Source organism: Bos indicus x Bos taurus, chromosome 18 (genome assembly GCF_003369695.1).
Source record: "Bos indicus x Bos taurus breed Angus x Brahman F1 hybrid chromosome 18, Bos_hybrid_MaternalHap_v2.0, whole genome shotgun sequence".
NCBI classification, from domain to species: Eukaryota; Metazoa; Chordata; class Mammalia; order Artiodactyla; family Bovidae; genus Bos; species Bos indicus x Bos taurus.
This window is the reverse complement of record NC_040093.1, coordinates 18,788,262-18,809,418: the sequence shown is the minus strand read 5'-3', so window position 1 is coordinate 18,809,418 and position 21,157 is coordinate 18,788,262. Positions and strand designations below refer to the sequence as shown.

Here is a 21,157-nt window from a genome sequence, read left to right as displayed (position 1 = left end):
TGTTTTTTGAAACATGGTGTGGACCAAAGAAGATACATTGACTCTCCAAGTAGCAAGTGACTCATAGGTTACTTCTGTTCTGGACACTAGAACAGTGACTGCAAAAGGCTCACAAGAGGAGTTTTTTATAGTGCAAATCTCTTAGCCCCAAGGAAATTTAGTGGAGGGAGGGCAAGGGAATAGTAAAATACAAGATAATTTACCCATCATTTCTTAGATGTGGAAAATATTTCAAGAGATAAAGCTGATAAGCTCCAGATGTAAAGATTTTTTAAGGACTTGATTCAGTCCCATATTTTCCACATGCAGTTTTTTTTATTCTTGCCATCATGTCAGTTAAAAAATAGGATATATTTTATACATTGTTATCCTATATAATCTTTATACACACACACACACACACACACACAGAATTAAAGAGTTAACCTATTCAGAAGAAAAATAGCCAGGTCATCACTATTTTGCACTAGCTTAGCAAATATGTCACTAGAATTTTGTATTGTGTTTTAGACCAAGAGTCAACAAACTTTATGTAAAGAGCCAGAAAGTAAATATTTTACCCTTTGTAGGTCATACTGTTTCTGTTGCAACTACTCATCTCTGCCACTATAGTGTGGAAGCCTATTAAATTTTCTTAAGAAATTCTGAAGTTTAAAAGTGTCCCATAATTTAGCTTTCTTTAGGGTTAGGTTGAAGGCTTTCCCAGTGGCTCAGTAGTAAAGAATCTGCCTGCAATGCAGGAGACAGTAGACATGGGTTCAATCCCTGGGTCAGGAAGATCCCCCTGGAGGAGGAAACGGCAACCCACTCTAGTATTCTTGCCTGGAAAATCCCATGGACAGAGGAGGCTGGAGGGCAAGAGTCCAAAGGATCCCAAAGAGTCGGCCACAACACCCACCCCAACGTTAGGTTGCTGCTAAGTCACTTCAGCCGTGTCCAACTCTGTGCGACCCCATAGACAGCAGCCCACCAGGCTCCCCCGTCCCTGGGATTCTCTAGGCAAGAACACTGGAGTGGGTTGCCATTTCCTTCTCCAATGCATGAAAGTGAAAAGCGAAAGTGAAGTCGCTCAGTCGTGTCCGACTCTTAGCAACCCCATGGACTGTGGCCTACCAGGCTCCTCTGCCCATGGGATTTTCCAGGGAAGAGTACTGGAGTGGGGTGCCATTGCCTTCTCCAAAGGTTAGGTTAGTGTTTGCGATGAGTCTTTCCTGTGCTTCAGTTTTTACACTCGACAAGCAGCTTCCTACATTTGGATGGTACCCTTCTGTGGAAGGGAAATCCATATGTCCAAAGTTACTACAGGTCTGTCCTTTCATGCCCCACTCTCCTTTTTTCATAGGTCCCATGACAGAGGACAAAACATTGAGCTACTTTATTTTTACCAGGCATGAAGAAGTAAAATATTTCATAATCAATTTCAGGTAAGTTAGAGTGAGCAACATACATGCAGATGGGAGAATTAGTAAAGATGAGGCTATTTTGTTCTAATGTTTTGCATTATGCTAAAATGAGAACTGGGGCTTGCTTCTTGGTAGCTCAGTGGTAAAGAATCTGCCTGCCAAGCAGGAAACTCAGATTCGATCCCTGGGTCGGGAACATCCCCTGGAGAAGGAAATGGCAACCCACTCCAGTCCTGCCTGGGAAATCCCATGGACAGAGGAGCCTGGGGCTACAATCCAAAAGTTAGCCCAAAGTCTGAGTGAGTGACTAAACAACAACAACTGAGTGACTAAACAACAACAAAAAATGAAAAGTCAGTGAAATTTTATATTCTTTAGTGTGCGTATTTTGAGTCATTTATTGAGTTCCTCTTCTATTAGTAAAATTACAGAAGTAATGCATTTGCACGAAAACCAATGAAACAATGCCAATAAAAAAAAACTTAGTATCTCTGCTTCTCTCCATTCCTCACTCCCTCCTGTGTCCATTTCCTTCTGAGTAATGTCTGCACCTCATGTATCTCCCCCATATATTTCTTCATGCTTAAACATAACACAAATTATTTTAGTATATTTTTTGCCCAAAAAGTGGATGATACTTTATGTATACATTTCTCTGTGATTTTCTTTTTTACATTCAGCTGTACATTTTGGATTTTCTTTTGAGTCAGTAAATGATGCCTGAACTTAGTTGTTTTAATGGTTGGAGTATATTCCACAGTCTGCTTGTACTGACCTATTCAACTACAGTATTTCCCCAGTTGTGATATTTCAGATTGTCTCTTCTTTTCCAGTTAAAATTAGTGCTGCAATAAACAGTCACATGTTATATTCTTGTCTATTTATTTTATTTCTATAAAGTAGGTTTCCCAAAATATTTCCAAATATGTTTCTTAGAAAAGTATTACTTACAGAAAATTTCAGAGGGCAAGGGGATAAAGGAAAGAAGTGAAGTTTTTCATATATGTTTTATGTAGGTATGTACACACAGTGGACATGAGTTTGAGCAAACTCTGGGAGACAGTGAAGGACAGGGAAGCCTGGCATGCTGCAGTCTCCATGGGGTCGCAGAGAGTCAGACACGGGTTAGCAACTAAACACACACACACACACACACACACACACACAGATTTAATTGATCCATCTGGATTGATTATATGGTATGACATAGTATGTCACCTTTGTTTACATGCAGAAATAAAACCAGTTATACCAGAAACAATTATTAAACTATTCATCTTCTGAATTAAAATACTATCATATGTTAAACGCTCATAACCTCAGATCTGTTTACCAGCAACCTTTGATTTATACTTTTCAGTAATATTATTTGTAAATAAAAATACATATAAACACATAGTTTTTATTTGAAAATACAAATATTTCTTCATTAGAATTTAGAAATTTTTTAAATCCAGTAAAAATATCACTGGGATTATTAAGTTTAAATACAGAGTATGCCTGAGACTTCCCTGGTGGTCTAGTCACTAAGACTCTGTGCTCCCAATGCATAAGACCTGGGTTCAATCCCTGGTCAGGGAACTAGATCCCACATACTGCAACTAAAGGTCCCCTGTGCTACAACTAAGACCTGGTGCAGCCAAATAAATAAATATAAATACAGATATCCCAAACCAGTGCACAACTGACACTGAATGGATATTCATTAATACACATATGTCTTGAAATTTCTTTGACAGCTGTTCATCCTTCTCTAATATTTTTATAATGTACATAAAATATATATTCCTTAAAATATGCTAGTAATATCTGAAAGTCTGACATTTTAAAATTTTATTTATTTTTACTTATTTTTGGCTGTTCTGGGTCTTTGCTGTTGCACGTGGGCTTTCTCTAGTTGCAGCAAGTAGGGGCTACTCATTAGTTGTGGTGCTTGGATTTCTCACTGTGGTGACTTCACTTATTGAGGAGAACATGTTCTAGAGTGCAGGTTTAATAGTTGTGGTGCACAGGCTTAATTGCTCTGAAGCATGTGGAATCTTTCCAGATCAGGGATCGAACCTGGCTCTCCTGCATTGGCAAGCAGATTCTTAACCACTGGACCACCAGGGAAGTCCAAGTCTTGACATATTTTATTCAGGTATTGATTATAAAGTGTTAGATTCTTTTGACCTTCTATAATGTGCAGATAAAGTATATAGCCATCTCACACTATTACACCTTTTTATTTTATTTTATGATGTAGACCTGATCATGGTGGATTTTGAGCAGGACTTTTTAACCAGATTTTCCCATTATTACAGATTGAAGAGTTGGATTTTGAGGATTATTTCTGCTTCCTGTTTTCATCCCAGTGCTTGTGTGTTATAAAAGAAAGATTTATTACCTTGGTGAAATCTGTTAAAGCACATAAATTGCCTCCCTTTATTTGACTCTGAATTTCTCATATTTCCTGGGGCAGGCTGTGATTCCCTATGCAGAAAGACTCTGCAGACCCATTCCTTTGCTGGTATATGTCCCAGTATCTAGGGTTTGAATGAAGTATTAGAATGTGCATTTTAACTGCTAATTCAGGCTGCCACTTTCAAATAAAGCATTACCAACAAAAATGTTGTATTACTCAGTCTGTCCAGAAATCAGGAGGAAAAAGTTATAGTCAATTCTCACCCACAAAAAATTTTTCCATAGCCATATTTGTTTTATTTCTATAATGTTAATGGAAACATACCATTTACAGTAAATACGTTCTACATTTTATTAACTGGAATAGATAAGGAATTCATTCAGATGACATTGAGTTGCTCATGGAAAATCTTAGAATGCTGAAGAACAGAGATACAGAGCCAGAAACAAAATGCTCCAAATGATAACACAGAACTTGTGTGGTGAGGTCGCCACTGGTGCTGCTGTATACAGAATCCTCAGCGTACTCTACTGACACCATGGATGCTGGGCTCTGGGTGTTCCTGCTACTGCCACCTGGGTACTGCAGGTTACCCTTCACCCAGATAGAATTTTCACAGCCCTTGTTCCTCTGTACCAAGAGCTTGCTGTTTTGAGGGGGATGTGTTGAAATGTCGAATCCTAGGTTTCTTCCCTGTGCATTGGCTGCTGTGGAGGATGAGACACATTTTCAGTTTGTGAGAAAGCCCCTACTTCTTAAAGATGGATGTTTCCCATCAGAGCAAGTGTGCACATGAACCGGGCAGCCAAACAAGTGGCCAGTGTTTACAAGTTGGCATCCTGTTAATCATGCATAATTCTTCCCACAGCTGAAAATGAAAACTTCACTTAATATAGCCATTTCCCATTCAACCGAAAATGTGCTGGGTAAAGTCTCCACCTCCTATATATCTGTCAGGATCTCTTTGTAGACATTCTGTAAATTTTGTGGAAGTTGTAACAACTTACATAGAGGAAAAAGAGTAAAAAAGAAGTGTAATCATAATATATTGTTGTTGTTCAGTCGCTAAGTCTTGTTGGACTCTTTTGCGACTCCTCCTTGCACTGTAGCCCATGTAGCTCCTCTGTTCATGGGATTTCCCAGGGAAAAATACCGGAGTAGGTAACCATTTCCTTCTCCAGGGGATCTCCCTGACCCATGGATCTAACCCAAGTCTCCTGCACTGGCAGGTGGATTCTTTACTGCCGAGCCTCCACAATTATGTGCTGTGCTCAGTTGCTCAGTCATGTCCGACTCTTTGTGACCCCATGGACTGTAGCCCACAGGCTCCTCTGTCCGTGGGGCTTCTCCAGGCAAGAATACTGGAGTGGGTTGCCATGCCCTCCTCCAAGGGCTCTTCCCAACCCAGGGATCAAGCCCAGGTTTCCCGTGTTGCAGGCAGATTCTTTACCAGCTGAGCTACCAGGGAAGCTCTCCCCACAGTTATAATAGATAGCTATATATAAATTAGATAGATGATCCAGTCTTCTCTGTAAATGATAGTTGTGACACATTCCCTTTTTTAAAATGTATTTATTTAATTATTTATTCGGCTGTGCCAGGTCTTAGGATCTTCGATCTTTGCTGCAGCATGCAGGATCTTTTGTTGTGGCAGGTGAACTCTTAGTTGTGGCATGTAGGATCTAGTTCCCTGACCAAGGATGGAACCCAGTCCCCCTGCACTGGGACTGAGGAGTCTTAGCCACTGGACCACCAGGGAAATTCCCACACACAAACCTTTCATAAAGGATCTGAATCCTTATTGATTATTATAGTCTTCTATTAACTTTTACTACTGGAAACAATGGAAGTAGGAGTTGACCCAGGGGAATCTTTGGGTTCTATCCATGTTCCATTTGGAAATTTCAAATCTGTCTTTCCCTTCAGACCCAGGATCAACCAGCCTGGCAAACACCAACCGACACCCTTCTTCCTTTCCCACCCCTGCCTTTGGTCTGTTTTCCAGGGTCATGAGGAGCTCTAAATAGCCAAGTTATAGTCTTTCTTTGGGCTTCCTTGGCGCTCTGTGGTTAAGAATCTGCTTGCCAGTGCAGGAGACATGGGTCTGAACCCTGGGTCAAAAAGATCCCCTGGAGAAGGAAATGGCAACCCACTCTAGTATTCTTGCCTGGGAAATCCCATGGACAGAGGACCCTGGTAGGCTACAGTCCATGGGGTTGCAAAAGAGTCAGACACAACTTAGTGATCAAGTCCCACTTTGCATTGTATTGGAATCACTGTTGTGTCCACAGGTGAAAGTATTTCCTCATGTATTCTCTACATTATCCTTAGACAATGTTTTGATATTAGGTTTGAATTTCAGAATATGCTGAGATTTGATTATAATTTATGGTCTGGATATTAGAGGAGGGGAGCATGCAAAAAAATACCACTCTTGCAAGATAACTACATCAGACAAACAGGTACCTCTAATAATGCATATTGTCTTAAAGTTTAGGTTGTCTGCTAGTAGTATAGTTACATGAACTTTCATGTTTATTGTTTGCATGATACAATTTAAATTTTTTGTGCCCTTAAGTTATAGATGTGTTTATAAACACAATATAGTTGCATTTTTTAAAATCAATGTCACTTTGTCTTTTTTTTTAATGTATTTATTTTTAATGGAAGGAGAATTGCTTTACAGAATTTTATTGTTTTCTGTCAAACATCAAAGTGATCTTTGTCTTTTCAATAGAGTATTAGATCCAGTTTATTCAGTATAATTACTGATATATTTATATCTGCCATCTTAACTTTGTTCTTTTCTGTTTATCTTGCTGATTCTATATTCTTTTTTTCTCTTTGTTTTCTTCATGATTTTAAAAATTATCATTGTTTTTTATCTCTGTTATTAGAAATTCTATGTACTATTTCTGTACTTTAAGGGCTGCTTAAGAAAATAACATGAATACTTCAACCTGTCAAAGTCTAAAACCATTCATACCTTTATTCATTCATGTGACAACAGACCATACATAGAGTACTTTAGCTACATTTATCTACCTATATCCCAATGTAGATTATTGCTGTCTTGCATTTTATTATCTTTTTTTAACCTTCTAGACATAACAGTTTTTTATAGTCAATGTTCATCTACATTTGCCCCTGTAATTCCTAAATTGCTTTTCATTCATTCTTGTTTCTCAGCACTACCATCTGGGATCATTTCCCCTATATCTCATTATTATTTTATTTCAGCCATCATTCCACTCTCCTAACTTTCATTGCTGCTGTGAAAAGTCAGCTGTTAGTCTATTGGCTAATATGAATGTAATTTATCTTTTTGTTTGCTTTTTTTAAAAAAGATTTTCTCATTGTCTTTGATTTTACACAGTTTTTCCATAATAGATCTAGGTTAGACAATTTGAGTTGGTGGATTAAAGACTGTCATCATCTTTGGAAATTGTTCATTCATTGTTTCTTCTAATTTTGAAATTTAATTGCAACTCCAGTTCTATCTGTTCTTGTTGTTCAGTCCCTCAGTCATGTCCAACTCTTTGGGACCCCATGGACTACAGCACTCCAGGCTCCCTATCCTTCTATCTCCCGGAGTTTGCTCAAGTTCATGTCCATTGACTCTGTGATGTTATCTAACCATCTCATCCTCTGTCGCCCGCTTCTCCTTTTGCCCTCAGTCTTTCCCAGAATCAGAGTCCTTCCCAATGAGTCAGTTGCTGTTCACATCAGGTAGCCAAAGTATTGGAGCTTCAGCATCAGTCCTTCCAGTGAATATTCAGGGTTGATTTCCTTTAGGATTGACTGGTTTGATCTCCTTGCAGTCCAAGGGACTCTCAAGAGTCTTCTCCAGAACCACAGTTCAAAAGCATCAGTTCTTTGATGCTCAGCCTTCCTTATGGTCCAGCTCTCACAACTGTACATGACTACTGGAAAAACCACAGCTTTGACTATAAGGACCTTTGGCAGCAAAGTAATGTCTCTGCTTTTTAATACACTGTTTGGGTTTGTCATAGCTTTCCTTCTAAGGAGCAAGTGTCTTTTAATTTCATGGCCACAGTCACTGTCCGCAGTGATTCTGGAGCTCAAGAAAATAAAATCCGTCACAGCTTCCACTTTTTCCCATTCTATTTGTATAAAGTGATAGGACCGGATGCCATGATCTTAGTTTTTTGAATATTGAGTTTTAAGCTAGCTTTTCCCACTTTCTTCTTTTACGGCTTTCTAGTTCCTCTTCACTTTCTGCCATTAGAGTGGTATCATCTGCATATCTGAGGTTGTTCATATTTCTCCTGGGCCATACTTTGGCCACCTGATGTGAAGAGCTGACTCATTGGAAAAGACCCTGATTTGGGAAAGACTGAGGGCAGGAGAAGGGAACGGCCAAGGATGAGATGGTTAGATGGAATCACCAATTCAATGGACATGAATTTGAGCAAACTCTGGGAGATACTGGAGAACAGGGAAGCCTGGTGTTCTGCAGTTCATGGAGTCACAAAAAGTTGGACATCACTTAGCGACTAAACAACGTACGATATATACATATACACATATATGTTTACACACACACACACACATAATGGCTTTCTGACTCTTATGATTCCATTCTTGTGTTTTTTCCTCAGGGAGGCACTTTCTCCTGGAAAAAAATTTGGGGCTGTCTACTTTGAGAGCTCTCACAGACAGGACTTCATGAGCCCCTTTGGAGCTTCCTTCATAGACCACTTGCACTTCACTCCCGTTGGTGTGGGCAAAGCTGCATCCTGTTTCAGTTTTTGTTGTCAGCTTGGCCACTGTGCTTTCCAGTGAATATCTGCTTTGGTGTTCTCTTGTTTTCATATTGCTTCAGATGTCCGGTTATTTCTCTTGGCTTCCTTCTTCACAGATGCACAGATTCACCATACAGGTATTGCAATGATTTTTTTCCCACTTGCTTTTTAAAAAATATTTATTTATTTATTTTTGGTAGTTTTAGCCTTGAGGAATCTTCATTGCAACTTGTAGGCTTAGTTTCCCCATGGCATGTGAGATCTAGTTCCATGACCAGAGATTGGACCCTGCATTGGAAGTTAAATTGTCAACCACTGTACCACCAAGGAAGTCCCTCCCCACCTGCTCTTTTCGGGGGTTCATGAGGGCACCATCTGTATTAGTTTGCTAGGGCTGTCATAACAAATTACCACAGACTGGGTGGCTTAAGCAACAGAAATTTATTTTCTCACAGTTCTGGTTGCTAATAGGCCAAGATCAAGATGTCAGCAAGTGTTTCCTGCCTCTCTCCTTGGTTTGCAGATGGCCACCTTCTCACTGTGTCCTCACATGGCCTTTTTTGTGCCAGCACCTCCCTAGTGTTTCTCAGAGCACTTTGTACTCAGAATCCATCTGCTCATGGCAACAATGATGATGGAGAATAAGTGTGATATTGTGATTTATAATAAATATATGTTTGGTCTTCTTCCTGTTTCTGGTACAGATCTCTAAAACCGTTGGAATATCCTGTAATGAGGGTGATCAAGACATCTCTTGCTGTGTTAATGAGGTAACTTATGGACTACACCTAAGGCTGGAGGCTGGTTTCCAGAGCCAACCATGTGATTAGAGGGTTGGAACTTTCAGTCCCACAACCCTGACCTCCAGGGAGGGGAGGAGGGCTGGAAGTTGAATCAATCACCAGTGGTCAATGATTTAATCAACCATGCCCATGGAATGAGACTTCCATAAAAACCCAAAAGGATGGGGTTCAGAGAGCTTCCGATTGTGTGAAAATGTAGAGACTCACGGATAGTAGTGGGCAAGAACATGTGGGAGTTCAGCGACGGTATGTAAACTCTGCCCTTTCCCTATGCCTTGCCCTGTTCATCTCTTCCACCTGGCTGTTCGAGTTATATCATTTTATAATAAACCAGTAATCCAGTAAGTAAAATGTTCCTATGAGTTTTGTTAGCCCCTCTAGTAAGTGAACCAAACCCAGGGAGTGGGTTGCTGGAACCTCCAATCTATAACTAGTTGGTCCAAGGCACAGGTGATAACCTGGACTTGCAACTGGCATCTGAAGTTGGGGGTTTCCCTGGTGGCTCAATGGTTAAGAATCCACCTGCCAATGCAGGAGATTTGGATATGATCTCTGGGTCAGGAAGATCCCCTGGAGAAGGAAATGGGAACCCACTCCAGTATTCTTGCCTAGAAATCTCATGGACAGAGGAGCCTGGTGGACCACAGTCCATGGGGTCACAAAAGAGTCACAGACACAAAGTTGGGGGTGGGGAGGTATAGGACTGAGTCCTTAACCTCTGAAATCTGACACTATCTCCAGGTACACAGAATCAGAATTCAGTCAAATTGCAGACACCCACCTGGTGTCTGAAAACCGCTTGGTGGTGTGGGGAACTCAACCCACACACACTGGAATTGGGAGCAGAACTCCTTAGTAAGCAAATATAAGGTTGGACTGGGCAATCTATACGTAAGGAGTGATCAGTGTCTCCCTCCCTAGACACCTACAGACCTGGGAAGCTCATCTTCTGTTGGGGATTTTTTCCCTGGGACTTGGAAGTGACGAACCTGAAAGAATGACACTCGGACAGTCTCTTGCAAGGACTGACAAGTTTATTTCTGTAGTCAAGCTTTTTTATAGAAGCAGGAACAAAGAGCTTAAAGTATACGGCCAGCAGAGCGCATGTGGAGTTAACACATAATCAGTAAAAACATTTCAAGGACAGCGCGCTCTAAATGACTCATGGGCTTATCCCATAACCTGCTCTCTCAAGTAACATCCCTATTTATTATTAACTCTTGGCGCCGAGCATAACCAAAGGCAGGAGATGTTTTTCTGTCCGCAGTGCAAAGCCGAGTACTTTTCGCCCTTCGCCATTTTCCCAAGGACTTTCTCCTTTTACAGCTATTTTGCACTACGCTTCCCAACAATCTTCCAGTGTCATATCTTTTTGCCTTTTCATACTGTTCATGGAGTTCTCAAAGCAAGAATACCGAAGTGGTTTGCCATCCCCTTCTTCAGTGGACCACATTTTGTCAGAACTCTCCACCATGACCCATCCATCTTGGGTGGTCCTGCATGGTATGGCTTGGCTTATAGTTTCATTGAGTTACACAAGGCTGTGATCCATGTGATCATTTTGGTTAGTTTTCTGTGATTGTGGTTTTCTTTCTGGAGGCCATGGGATTGTAGTTCTTACTTTTTCTGTCTGCCCTCTGATGGATAAGGATAACAAGGAAGCCCGGCGTGCTGTAGTCCATGGGGTCGCAGAGTCAGACACGACTTAGCTACTGAACAACAACTCCCTGGATAAGGACCCAGAAACCACACAGGCTTTAAGCCCTCACCCCAGTAGAAATGCATTTAAGAATGCATACAAGCTGCCAGCATGTCTTTTGTAATTACTCATCCACCCACCTATTGCCCTGCTTTGGAAAACCTATTCCTTGGGTACCTTTTTTCCACCAATGCAAGTGGCACGGTGAGTGTCAAGGCTCTTTAAAGAAGAGAGGCTCTGCTAGCTGGTCACCATCAGGCAAGGCAAACATTAAGCCTAAGGAAAAAAATCAGAGACTGATTTCAAAGAAAACTCAGTATTGCCTGATAAACTGTGTTAAAATATTACCCCACCAATGGCTAGCCTTCATGTCATGAAGATGTGTTCATTTTAACAATGTCACTATCTTCCCTAACTGCAGGTGATAGGTGACATGAGAGAAGGCAATAAAATGAACTTAAAGACACCATACTATACAAAATCCTCATCAAAACCAAATATTGTAAATGTGTTTGAAGCAGAGTTCACAGTCTTGTAAAACAAACTTATTAGCTGGCATCCTCCTATAAAATGGAGCTTTCCTTTTTCACTCCTTTTTCTCTTGCTTATGGATTTTTATATATTTGCTGGGTTATAATTAATTACAGAATTTATTGATGGCACAGGAAAAGAATTATTTCAAGTTACCTTTTAAACACTCTGTGTAAGTGGGATATACTGTAAAATAGGTAATGCTTATTTGCATTTTTCTCCCTAATAAACCTGATTAAATATAAAATAATTTCCCAGAAAAATCCTTCAGTGAAGCTGATGCTCCTTGAAGATGCGACATTTATTTCAGAGTTGAGAAGAATGAGGCTGTTGGTCACATCCAATCATGCAGACAGCCACCTCCTCACAATCCTGCAAGAACATACCAGAAGCACACATACTGACCACATAATCAGGCATGTCGTTTCTCAGACACACATTGAATGACTCACATCCACGGTCTGTAAAGAAGGCCCAAGAGAAACAAATCTATCAAAACCGAGTCACATTACAGACACGTGCACAGAAATGCAACCTCAGGCACTCTCACAGTAAGTCCCACTATCACAGGTCCCCACATTCTTAGTCCCACACCACTCGACACAATTCCAGTCCTAAAATCTTCTTTAAGCCGCATTCCAATCCCCGCAGTCGCTCCATCTCAAACACAAGTCACATTCAATGAAAAAATCGCATCCAGAACTACTCCAAAGATAGATACACAAGCGCGGTCCTCGGTCACAGACCTCCTTGGTTTGCCCCACGGAGATTTCTATTTATGCACGCACATCATCCCCCTTTATTGTGCCAGTCGTTCGTCCCGGCCCAGCTCCAAGCCCTGCCGCGACTTCCTCAGGACAAAGAGCTGAGAACCCCACCCTCGCTGGGTACCAACCGGCTCTCCGGCTCCATCGACATGACACCTCTCACTCAAATCAGCTCACTCACTGAGGCCCCGCCCTCTGGGGCTCCACCGCGCCTGCGCACTCAGTGCGTGCTGCCGGAGCTCCCAACAACCTCTGCGCGCGGCCCGTTAGGCCCCGGGGCTGTGTACTGACCGGAGCTGTCTCGCCCTCTCTTCCACTAGCATCACCGTGAGAGGGGTTCGGCGTCCCAGGTGACCAGTTCTGGCTCAGAACGTTTGTTCCGGCCATCGGTAGGAAAGCCTTTGCGGCCCGGGAATGAGGATAGGGAAGGTAAGCGCTGCAGCACCTCGAAGTGTCTGAAACCCTGCACCTCAAGCCGCGAGTGTGCGTGAGAACCGCGGTGGTATAACGGTGTGCTGATGTTTGTGGGCGTGACTGAACTGGGGTGTGTCATCGGGACTGTGTGCAGTTGTGAGGCCGGAACTAGTAGATTTGCGTTTGTGTGACTTAATCGGGTTCAGAGCCTCTTGTGTGACCGGAGGTTGAGGTGGACTGTGTGACTCCGACCCCAGAGTCACAGCTGAAATTTTCTATCAGCCTTAGAGTAATGGCCCCCCGTCAGATATTTGAGATCCAGAGAAAAGACTCCCAGCGAAAAGGCTTGAACCATCTTGGGGTAAGAATGTTAGAACTGAACGTGCCCCCAGGTTGGCTCCTGGGAGTATCCCCGCCGCACTACATCATCGGGCGGGCGCGCGCGGACACACACGCACACACCCACATACCCCGCCACACTGCATCCTCGGGCGGGCGCGCCCGGACGGACACTCACTCACTGACCCACCCACCTACGCTTTCGCAGACAGGTCCAAACCTTCCAACTGTAGGTTTCAGAACTGCAGAATTCCTCTCTGAAGTTCGATTCCAGTCCAGCACACCCGTTACCCTGGCTTTTCTCTAATCCTCGGAAGGGTTAGTATTTTTACACTTGGCTCAGACGGTAAAGCGTCTGTCTGCAATGCAGGAGACCCGGGTTCGATCCCTGGGTTGGGAAGAGCCCCTGGAGAAGGAAATGGCAACCCACTCCAGTATTTTTGCCTGGAAAATCCCATGGACCGCGGAGCCTGGTAGGCTACTGTCCATGGGGTCGCAAAGAGTCGGACACGACTGAGCGACTTCACTTCACTCCGGGCATGGTGGGTGGTGGGTGGTGGGGACATATGTGGTCATGGCTTGCCCTATTCATCCTGGATGAGCTGGGCTCTGAAAAAGGCCTGTCTTAAGATTCCCTTCTTCCCCCATCTTGTCAAACTAAGAAAAGGGCTGTGTTGACGAGGAGAAACGAATTGCTGTTGCCCACCCAGAAGTCAAGGTCGAGGCTAGTGGGTGTTTCCTTTTGTTCTGTGAGATGCATTTTTATTTTTTAGGACCTGGGAACATTTGCTTCCTTCTCCTCAGTATGATCTGTACCTTAACTTGATATCCCGTCCCTAGTGCCTGTAGGTGCTCCCCTAGTTACTCAGACTGTAAAGGGTCTGCCTACAATGCAGGAGATCCAGGTTCATTCCCTGGGCCGGGAAGATCCCCTGGAGAAGTGAAAGGCAACCCACTCCAGTATTCTTGCCTGGACAGTCACATGGACAGAGGAGCCTGGCAGGGCTACAGTCCACGGGGTCGCAAAGATCGGACACAGCTGAGTGACTAACACTTTCAGTGCCTGTGTGCATATATCCATGTGGCAGATACTTCCCCTTGTGAGAATTTACACGTTTTAGGATTGTGGAGACATCCATGTTTTCTAATACTGTTACTTAAGAAAAATAACATTCTTAAACCTAGTTCTAAACTTTACTGATACTCTAAGAAAAAGCAGTTGTGAAAAATCTCAAAAAAATTTACTAGTAAGGAAAAAAAGGGTATTCTGGTATTATTAAAGATAATTTATCAAAAAATTTAAATTGCAATGAAAAGTATTAAAGATGATTTTATTTAATAAATAGAATGGACATGTCATGTTTTTCATTTTATTCATTGTTTATAATAAGCCATTTTAAGTTCTTTATTATATTAACAGTTAACAACAACCCTATAAGATAGATGCTGTTATTATTCTCCAGTTTGTCTGTGAGGAAGCAGAGGCACTGAAAATTAAGTAACATGTCCAAAGCCTCCTTCCTGGTTGATAACTGTCAGAGATTAGATTCGCATCCTGGATCCAACCAATAAAACCTATGAGAGTCAGTCACCTCCCAACATTGTACATGTTCTGTTTAGTCTGCTTAATGTACTTGGCAGTTTATCATAGATAACTTTCTTCATTAATTAATATGAACCAGTATCATTATTATTAATAATTGTATAGTATGCTATCATATAATGGAACATAATGTATTTAGCTTGTTGACTATTGTTTGGTATTCTTTTTATTATAAATTATTCTTTGAAGAACTTCCTTGCATATATCTCTTTGTGTGTTTCTGAGCTGCCTATTCTATTCCATCAACCTATATGTCTAGTTTTGGGGGGGGTGCCAAAATCATATTGTTTTGATTACTATTGCTTTGTAATATAGTTTATTTACTTATTTATTTTTTTAATTTTATTTTATTTGTAAACTTTACAATATTGTATTAGTTTTCCCAAATATCGAAATGAATCTGCCACAGGTATACATGTGTTCCCCATCCTGAACCCTCCTCCCTCCTCCCTCCCCATACCCTCCCTCTGGGTCGTCCCAGTGCACCAGTCCCAAGCATCCAGTATTGTGCATCAAACCTGGACTGGCAACTCGTTTCATACATGATATTATACATGTTTCAATGCCATTCTCCCAAATCTTCCCACCCTCTCCCTCTCCCACAGAGTCCATAAGACTGTTCTATACATCAGTGTCTCTTTTGCTGTCTCGTACACAGGGTTATTGTTACCATCTTTCTAAATTCCATATATATGTGTTAGTATACTGTATTGATGTTTTTCTTTCTGGCTTACTTCACTCTGTATAATAGGCTCCAGTTTCATCCACCTCATTACAACTGATTCAAATGTATTCTTTTTAATGGCTGAGTAATATTCCATTGTGTATATGTACCACAGCTTTCTTATCCATTCATCTGCTGATGGACATCTAGGTTGCTTCCATGTCCTGGCTATTATAAACAGTGCTGCGATGAACATTGGGGTACACGTGTCTCTTTCCCTTCTGGTTTCCTCGGTGTGTATGCCCAGCAGTGGGATTGCTGGATCATAAGGCAGTTCTATTTCCAGTTTTTTAAGGAATCTCCACACTGTTCGCCACAGTGGCTGTACTAGTTTGCATTCCCACCAGCAGTGTAAGAGGGTTCCCTTTTCTCCACACCCTCTCCAGCATTTATTGCTTGTAGACTTTTGGATCGCAGCCATTCTGACTGGCATGAAATGGTACCTCATAGTGGTTTTGATTTGCATTTCTCTGATAATGTTGAGCATCTTTTCATGTGTTTGTTAGCCATCTGTATGTCTTCTTTGGAGAAATGTCTATTTAGTTCTTTGGCCCATTTTTTGATTGGGTCATTTGTAATATAGTTTAAAATCAGGAAGCAGGATACCTCCAGCTTTGTTTTTTCTCAAGATTGCTTTGGCTGTTTTGGGGCTTTTGTTGTTCCATGTAGATTTTAGGGTTGTTTGTTCTTATTCCACAGAATAGTCCAGTGGAATTTTGATAAGAGGTTGCATTTAATCTATAGATTATTCTGGGTAGTATGGACATTTTAACAATGTTCTTATAATCTGTGAGCATAGAATATCTTTTTATTTGTGTTATCTTCAGTTTCTTTTACCAGTGTCTTAGAGTTTTTAGTGTATAGGTCTCTAACCTCCATGGTTAAATATATTCCTAGTTATTTTATCTTTTCATAAAATTATAAATGTGATTATTTCTTAGTTTGTCTTTCTTATAGTTCATTATTAGTAGAAATACAGAATGGATTTTTTTTTTAATTTATTTATTTTTGACTGTGCTGGGTCTTCACTGCTGTGTTCAGGCTTTCCGTAGTTGTGGCAAGTGGGGGCTACTCTCTAGTTGTCGTACATGGGCTTACCGCAGTGATTTCTTTTGTTGTGGAACATGGGCATGTGGGCTTTGGTAGTTGTGGCACACAGGCTTAGTTGCCCCATGGCAAGTGCAATCTTCCCGGACCAGGGATTGAACCACCCCTGCATTGGCAGGTGGATTCTTAACCACTGGACCACCAAGGAAGTCTCACAACTGACTTGTATATGTTAATTTTGTAGCCTGCAGCTTTACTGAATTCTTTTATTAGTTCTAGCAGTTTTTGGTAGCGTCTTTAGGATTTTCTATATATAATATTTTGTTGGCAAATAGAGGTAGTTTTATTCTTCCTTTCCAATTTGGATGCCTTTACTTCATTTCCTTGTGAAAATTCTTGATACATAGATATGCTATTATGTAACTGCTGAGAAAATGAATCCACACCTTTTCACCCTAGGTTGTAAGAAAGAGAATGACAAATGAAGTCACACAGGAAGCAATGTAGATGATTCTGATTGAAAATAGTGATGAGAGGGGTGCTACACTCCCTTGAGAGAAACCTGTCACTAATAAAAGGGGAGCAGCCCCCCAGCACCCCTTCTAAAAAAAAAAAAAGAAAATAGTGATGAGCCCAGTGGATTCTGGAAGTTATTGTTCTGATAGCAGGCAGGCAGGGCTGCCAGTGCAGTAGTTTGTCAATTGGAAAAGACCCTGATGCTGGGAAAGATTGAAGGCGGGAGGAAAAGGGGACGACAGAGGATGAGATGGTTGGATAGCATCACTGACATGATGAGTTTTAGTGGGCTCTGGAAGTTGGTGATGGACAGGGAAACCTGGTGTGCTGCAGTCCGTGGGGTTACAAAGTTTTGGATATGACTAAGCGACTGAACTGAACCAAATGGCTGCTAGAGATGATCCTATGAATTTCTCTCTTTGTATCTATTTAAGCAGATTTGTGAAACTTTGGAAGAGATTCTGGTTTAGATGATGTGGTCCCTTGAAATGTACAAGTTGGGATTAGATTTGTCCATACTCCCTCAAATCTCCCTCTGTGTGTGTGTGTGTGTGTGTGTGTGTGTGTGTGTGTGTGTGTGTGATGGGGAGGTCCAGAGAAGAAAAAGAATGTATTAAACTGAGTCATTTTGAGAGTTCTGAGGCCTATCTTATCTCATGGCCTCCTTTTTCTCCCTTCCCCTTAGCTCTGGCCTCTGTGAACTCTGCTTCTCCAGGGAAGTAAACCCCAAAGAGGACTGACCAGTTCTTGAATTTCTAAACCATGGCCCATGTAAGTTGCGGTTTCTTTCACCTTGTGGAAATTAAGGTCCTATGAACTTTTATGTATCCTGAAACTTCGTACTTATCAGAGCCCCATCTAAGGACCCATTTCCTCAAAATCCAATGAGAGATGAGGCCAAATAAATAGGACAGTGCCCTTCTTGTGAGTCCTCTTTTTTTCCAGTTATTGTTCACGTATTCATAGAACAAATCGTTCAGCATCCCTCTTTTTTTAAAGTATTATTTCTTTGGCTGTGCTGGGTCTTAGTTGTAGCACATGAGACCTTTAGTTGCAGCATGTCGGATCTAATTCTCTGAGCAGGGATCAAACCCAGGCCCCCTGCATGGAGCATGGAATCTAAGCTGCTGGACCACTAGGGAAGTCCCTCAGCATCTCTTATATGTGCTCAGTCTTCTGCTAAAAACTGCAATGAAGCAGAAATGAAGTCCCTTTAAGGAGATGTTTGGCCATCTCTTTTGAGTAGTTGAGAGAGCACGGGCTGATTTGATTGCTCATAGGAAAACTAAATTTTTCCAAACTTGAGTTTTGTAATTAGGAAAGATTTGCTGTTGGTTGACCTTAGCACCTAGGGTTTCCCTGATGGCTCAGTGGTAAAGAATCTGCCTGCCATTCAGTCCCTGGGTCAGGAAGATCCCCTGAAGGAGGAAATGGCAACCCCCTCCAGTATTCTTATTTGGGAAAATCCCATGGACAGAGGAGTCTGGTGGGCTACAGTCCAAAGGATTGCAGAGTCAGACACAAATGAGTGACTGAGCATGCACATATGACCTCAGCTTCAGTATATGCTGAGATCTCCTCTTGTTTTGTGTAGCTTTTAGGACTAGGTAGGGTTATGGTTGGGTCTAGTATGCAGAGACATTAAGTATCTTCTCTGGAAATCCCTAAGAGCTGTACATCATTTGTATTAGAATAGGATGAGCTAGTCTAGAATGACATCTTTGTATTTCTGGATTATTGGTATCCAGAATCTACATTATCCTCTAACTTAGGAACATGGAATGCATACAATGAGGGATGGAAAATGACAGAAAAGAAGATCATGCAGGCACATGCAGGCCTCAATTCCCCCTCAGAATTGAGGAGGACCTTAAAAATTTTGCATAGACAAAAATATTGGAGTATATAATAATTAGGTCTCACATATCCATTGCATACACCCAATTTTAAGTTCATTAAAGAATTTGTCATAACTGGGTAAATGCATATGATCTGATTCAATGATGACCTTGGAGGAAATTCTTTAATTGTATTCAGATCCTTTTCTAACTGGAATTACCAGGAAAACTTAAAAAAAAAATCTGTTCTCGGGGCTTCCCTGGTGGTCCATTGGTTAAGAATCTGTCTTGCGACGCAGGGGACACTGGTTTGATCCCTGGTCTTGGAAGAACCCACATGCCATAGGGCAGCAAAGCCAGTGCACCACAACTACTGGGGCCGTGTGCTGTAAAGCCTGTTCTCTGCAACAAGAGAAGCCACCACAAAGAGATGCCCTTGCACTACAACTAGAAAAAGCCCATGTACCATGCTGAAGACCCAGTGTAGCCAAAAATAAATACATAATTTTTTTTAAAAAAGGATAAAACCGTCTTTTTTTTTTAAAGCAACAATCTGTTCTTTAAGAGGAAAGGGTATAAGAACACATTTCTCGAGAATTTGTGAGGGAGACATAGAACAGGCAGAAGGCTTATATAGAGTATTTCATTTAATTAGAAAAATTTTTTCCTTTCCCATATGTGTTTGGGTAGTTAAGATATGCCAGAGTATATAAAAGGCTTTATCTGTAGAAACACAGTTGGTCAGGGACCCATAGGCATTCTGCTGCAGGCACTCTCATTTCCTAACTCAGTGTTACAGGTTTCTAGCCCAAACCTGTTTGCTTGATTGGTTTCCAGCAGTATCTCTTTCATTTTTTTCCCTCTTTCCATCTTAAAACAAATTTTATTTAATTTTAGTTGTATTATATGGTTCGTCATTTCAGGAATCAGTGATGTTCAGTGATGTGTCCATCGACTTCTCTCTGGAAGAGTGGGAATTCCTGAATTTGGAACAGAGGGATTTGTATAGAGATGTAATGTTGGAGAACTACAGCAATTTGGTCTCATTGGGTAAGCTTATCTGCCTTTAGAAATTTAGTCTCTGTTCTCTGTACTATCAGCTTTCTTCTTTGGAAATTTTAGAAGTACTTTTTAAGAAACTACGTATCTGCTCCCTTTTCTCAAGGGAATGGTTTGAGCTTTTTGTTTGGAAATGAGCACGCTCATTAAGCATATTCATCTTCCCCATCCTTCTGGGAATTTCTATAGTTGTTTAGTCACTAAGTCTCTGTCCGACTCTTTGTGACCCCATGGACTGCAGCCCACCAGGCTCCTCTATCCATGGGATTTCCTAGGCAAGAATACTGGAGTGGGTTGCCATTTCCTTCTGCAGGGAATCTTCCTGCCCCAGAGACTGAACCCATGTCTCCTGCACATCTCCTGCTTGACAGGTAATTCTTTACCACTGAGCCACGTGGGAAGCCCCAAATAGCTAGAACTAGTATCTTAGCTTTTCTCTGGCTATCAGAAGAAGATATAATTTTTTAAACAGTAAGTTGTATCAACTGGATTTATTTATAGTTCAGACTTTTTTCTTTTTGTTAATAAACATATTCGCTTCTACCTACTTGTATGACTGAAAGTTAAAAATCCAAGAACATTGCGTTTAATGTTGTATGGATATCCCAAGGAAAAAAAAAGAGTAAATGCCTCAGGAAGCTTCTTTTTTCTCTTATTAAAATAACAGTGATAAATAATAACTAATAAAATAGATATACCACTTAGTATATATTCTAGGCAATGTGAACATTCATGTAAGATAGGTACTATAATTATCCCTATTTTATAGGTGAGGAAAATAAAGCATAGAAATAACTTGTCCAAGGTCACACTATGGGGATATGGCAGAGGCAAGATTGAACCAGGACAGTCTCTCAACCACTATTGCTTTCAAGAAAAGGAGTACTTGTGTGAATATAAATTAAAATAAGACCTTTTTCTTTCCTCTGTAAGCTCCATTTCTTATGTAATTTTAACATATTTTTTAATCATCTTATTTTTCTTTGTTCTAAAGGCTTTATCAATTACAATTTGACGTATAGTGTATTAAAAATTTAACCAAGACTGAATGAAAGTAATTTTGAATTTATTATTATTCCATGTCACCTTATATTTCTTTCCTTCTGTCCAGGATGTTTCATTTCTTTTTTTTTTTTAGGATGTTTCATTTCTAAACCAGATGTGATTTCCTTATTAGAACAAGGAAAAGAGCCCTGGAAAGTAGTGAGGAAAGGAAGAAGACAATATCCAGGTTAGTAAGCACC

The 21,157-nt window shown here is 41.0% G+C and overlaps 1 protein-coding gene across 2 annotated transcripts in view; it reads left to right on the top strand.

Annotated features, from left to right (window-relative positions):
* Positions 1 to 21,157, top strand: part of LOC113875659 (zinc finger protein 14 homolog) — a 100,274-nt gene that overhangs the window by 32,495 nt on the left and 46,622 nt on the right. The window contains exons 1-4 of one of the 2 annotated variants that reach the window (XM_027514279.1): positions 12,640 to 12,802; positions 17,702 to 17,787; positions 19,778 to 19,904; positions 21,052 to 21,144. The exons of the other annotated variant lie outside the window; for it this stretch is intronic. Of the exons in view, the coding sequence (XP_027370080.1) occupies positions 17,779 to 17,787; positions 19,778 to 19,904; positions 21,052 to 21,144 (229 nt within the window). The 5' untranslated portion in view covers positions 12,640 to 12,802; positions 17,702 to 17,778. Of the gene's footprint in view, positions 1 to 12,639; positions 12,803 to 17,701; positions 17,788 to 19,777; positions 19,905 to 21,051; positions 21,145 to 21,157 lie in introns of those variants that run through there. 2 annotated transcript variants of the gene reach the window in all.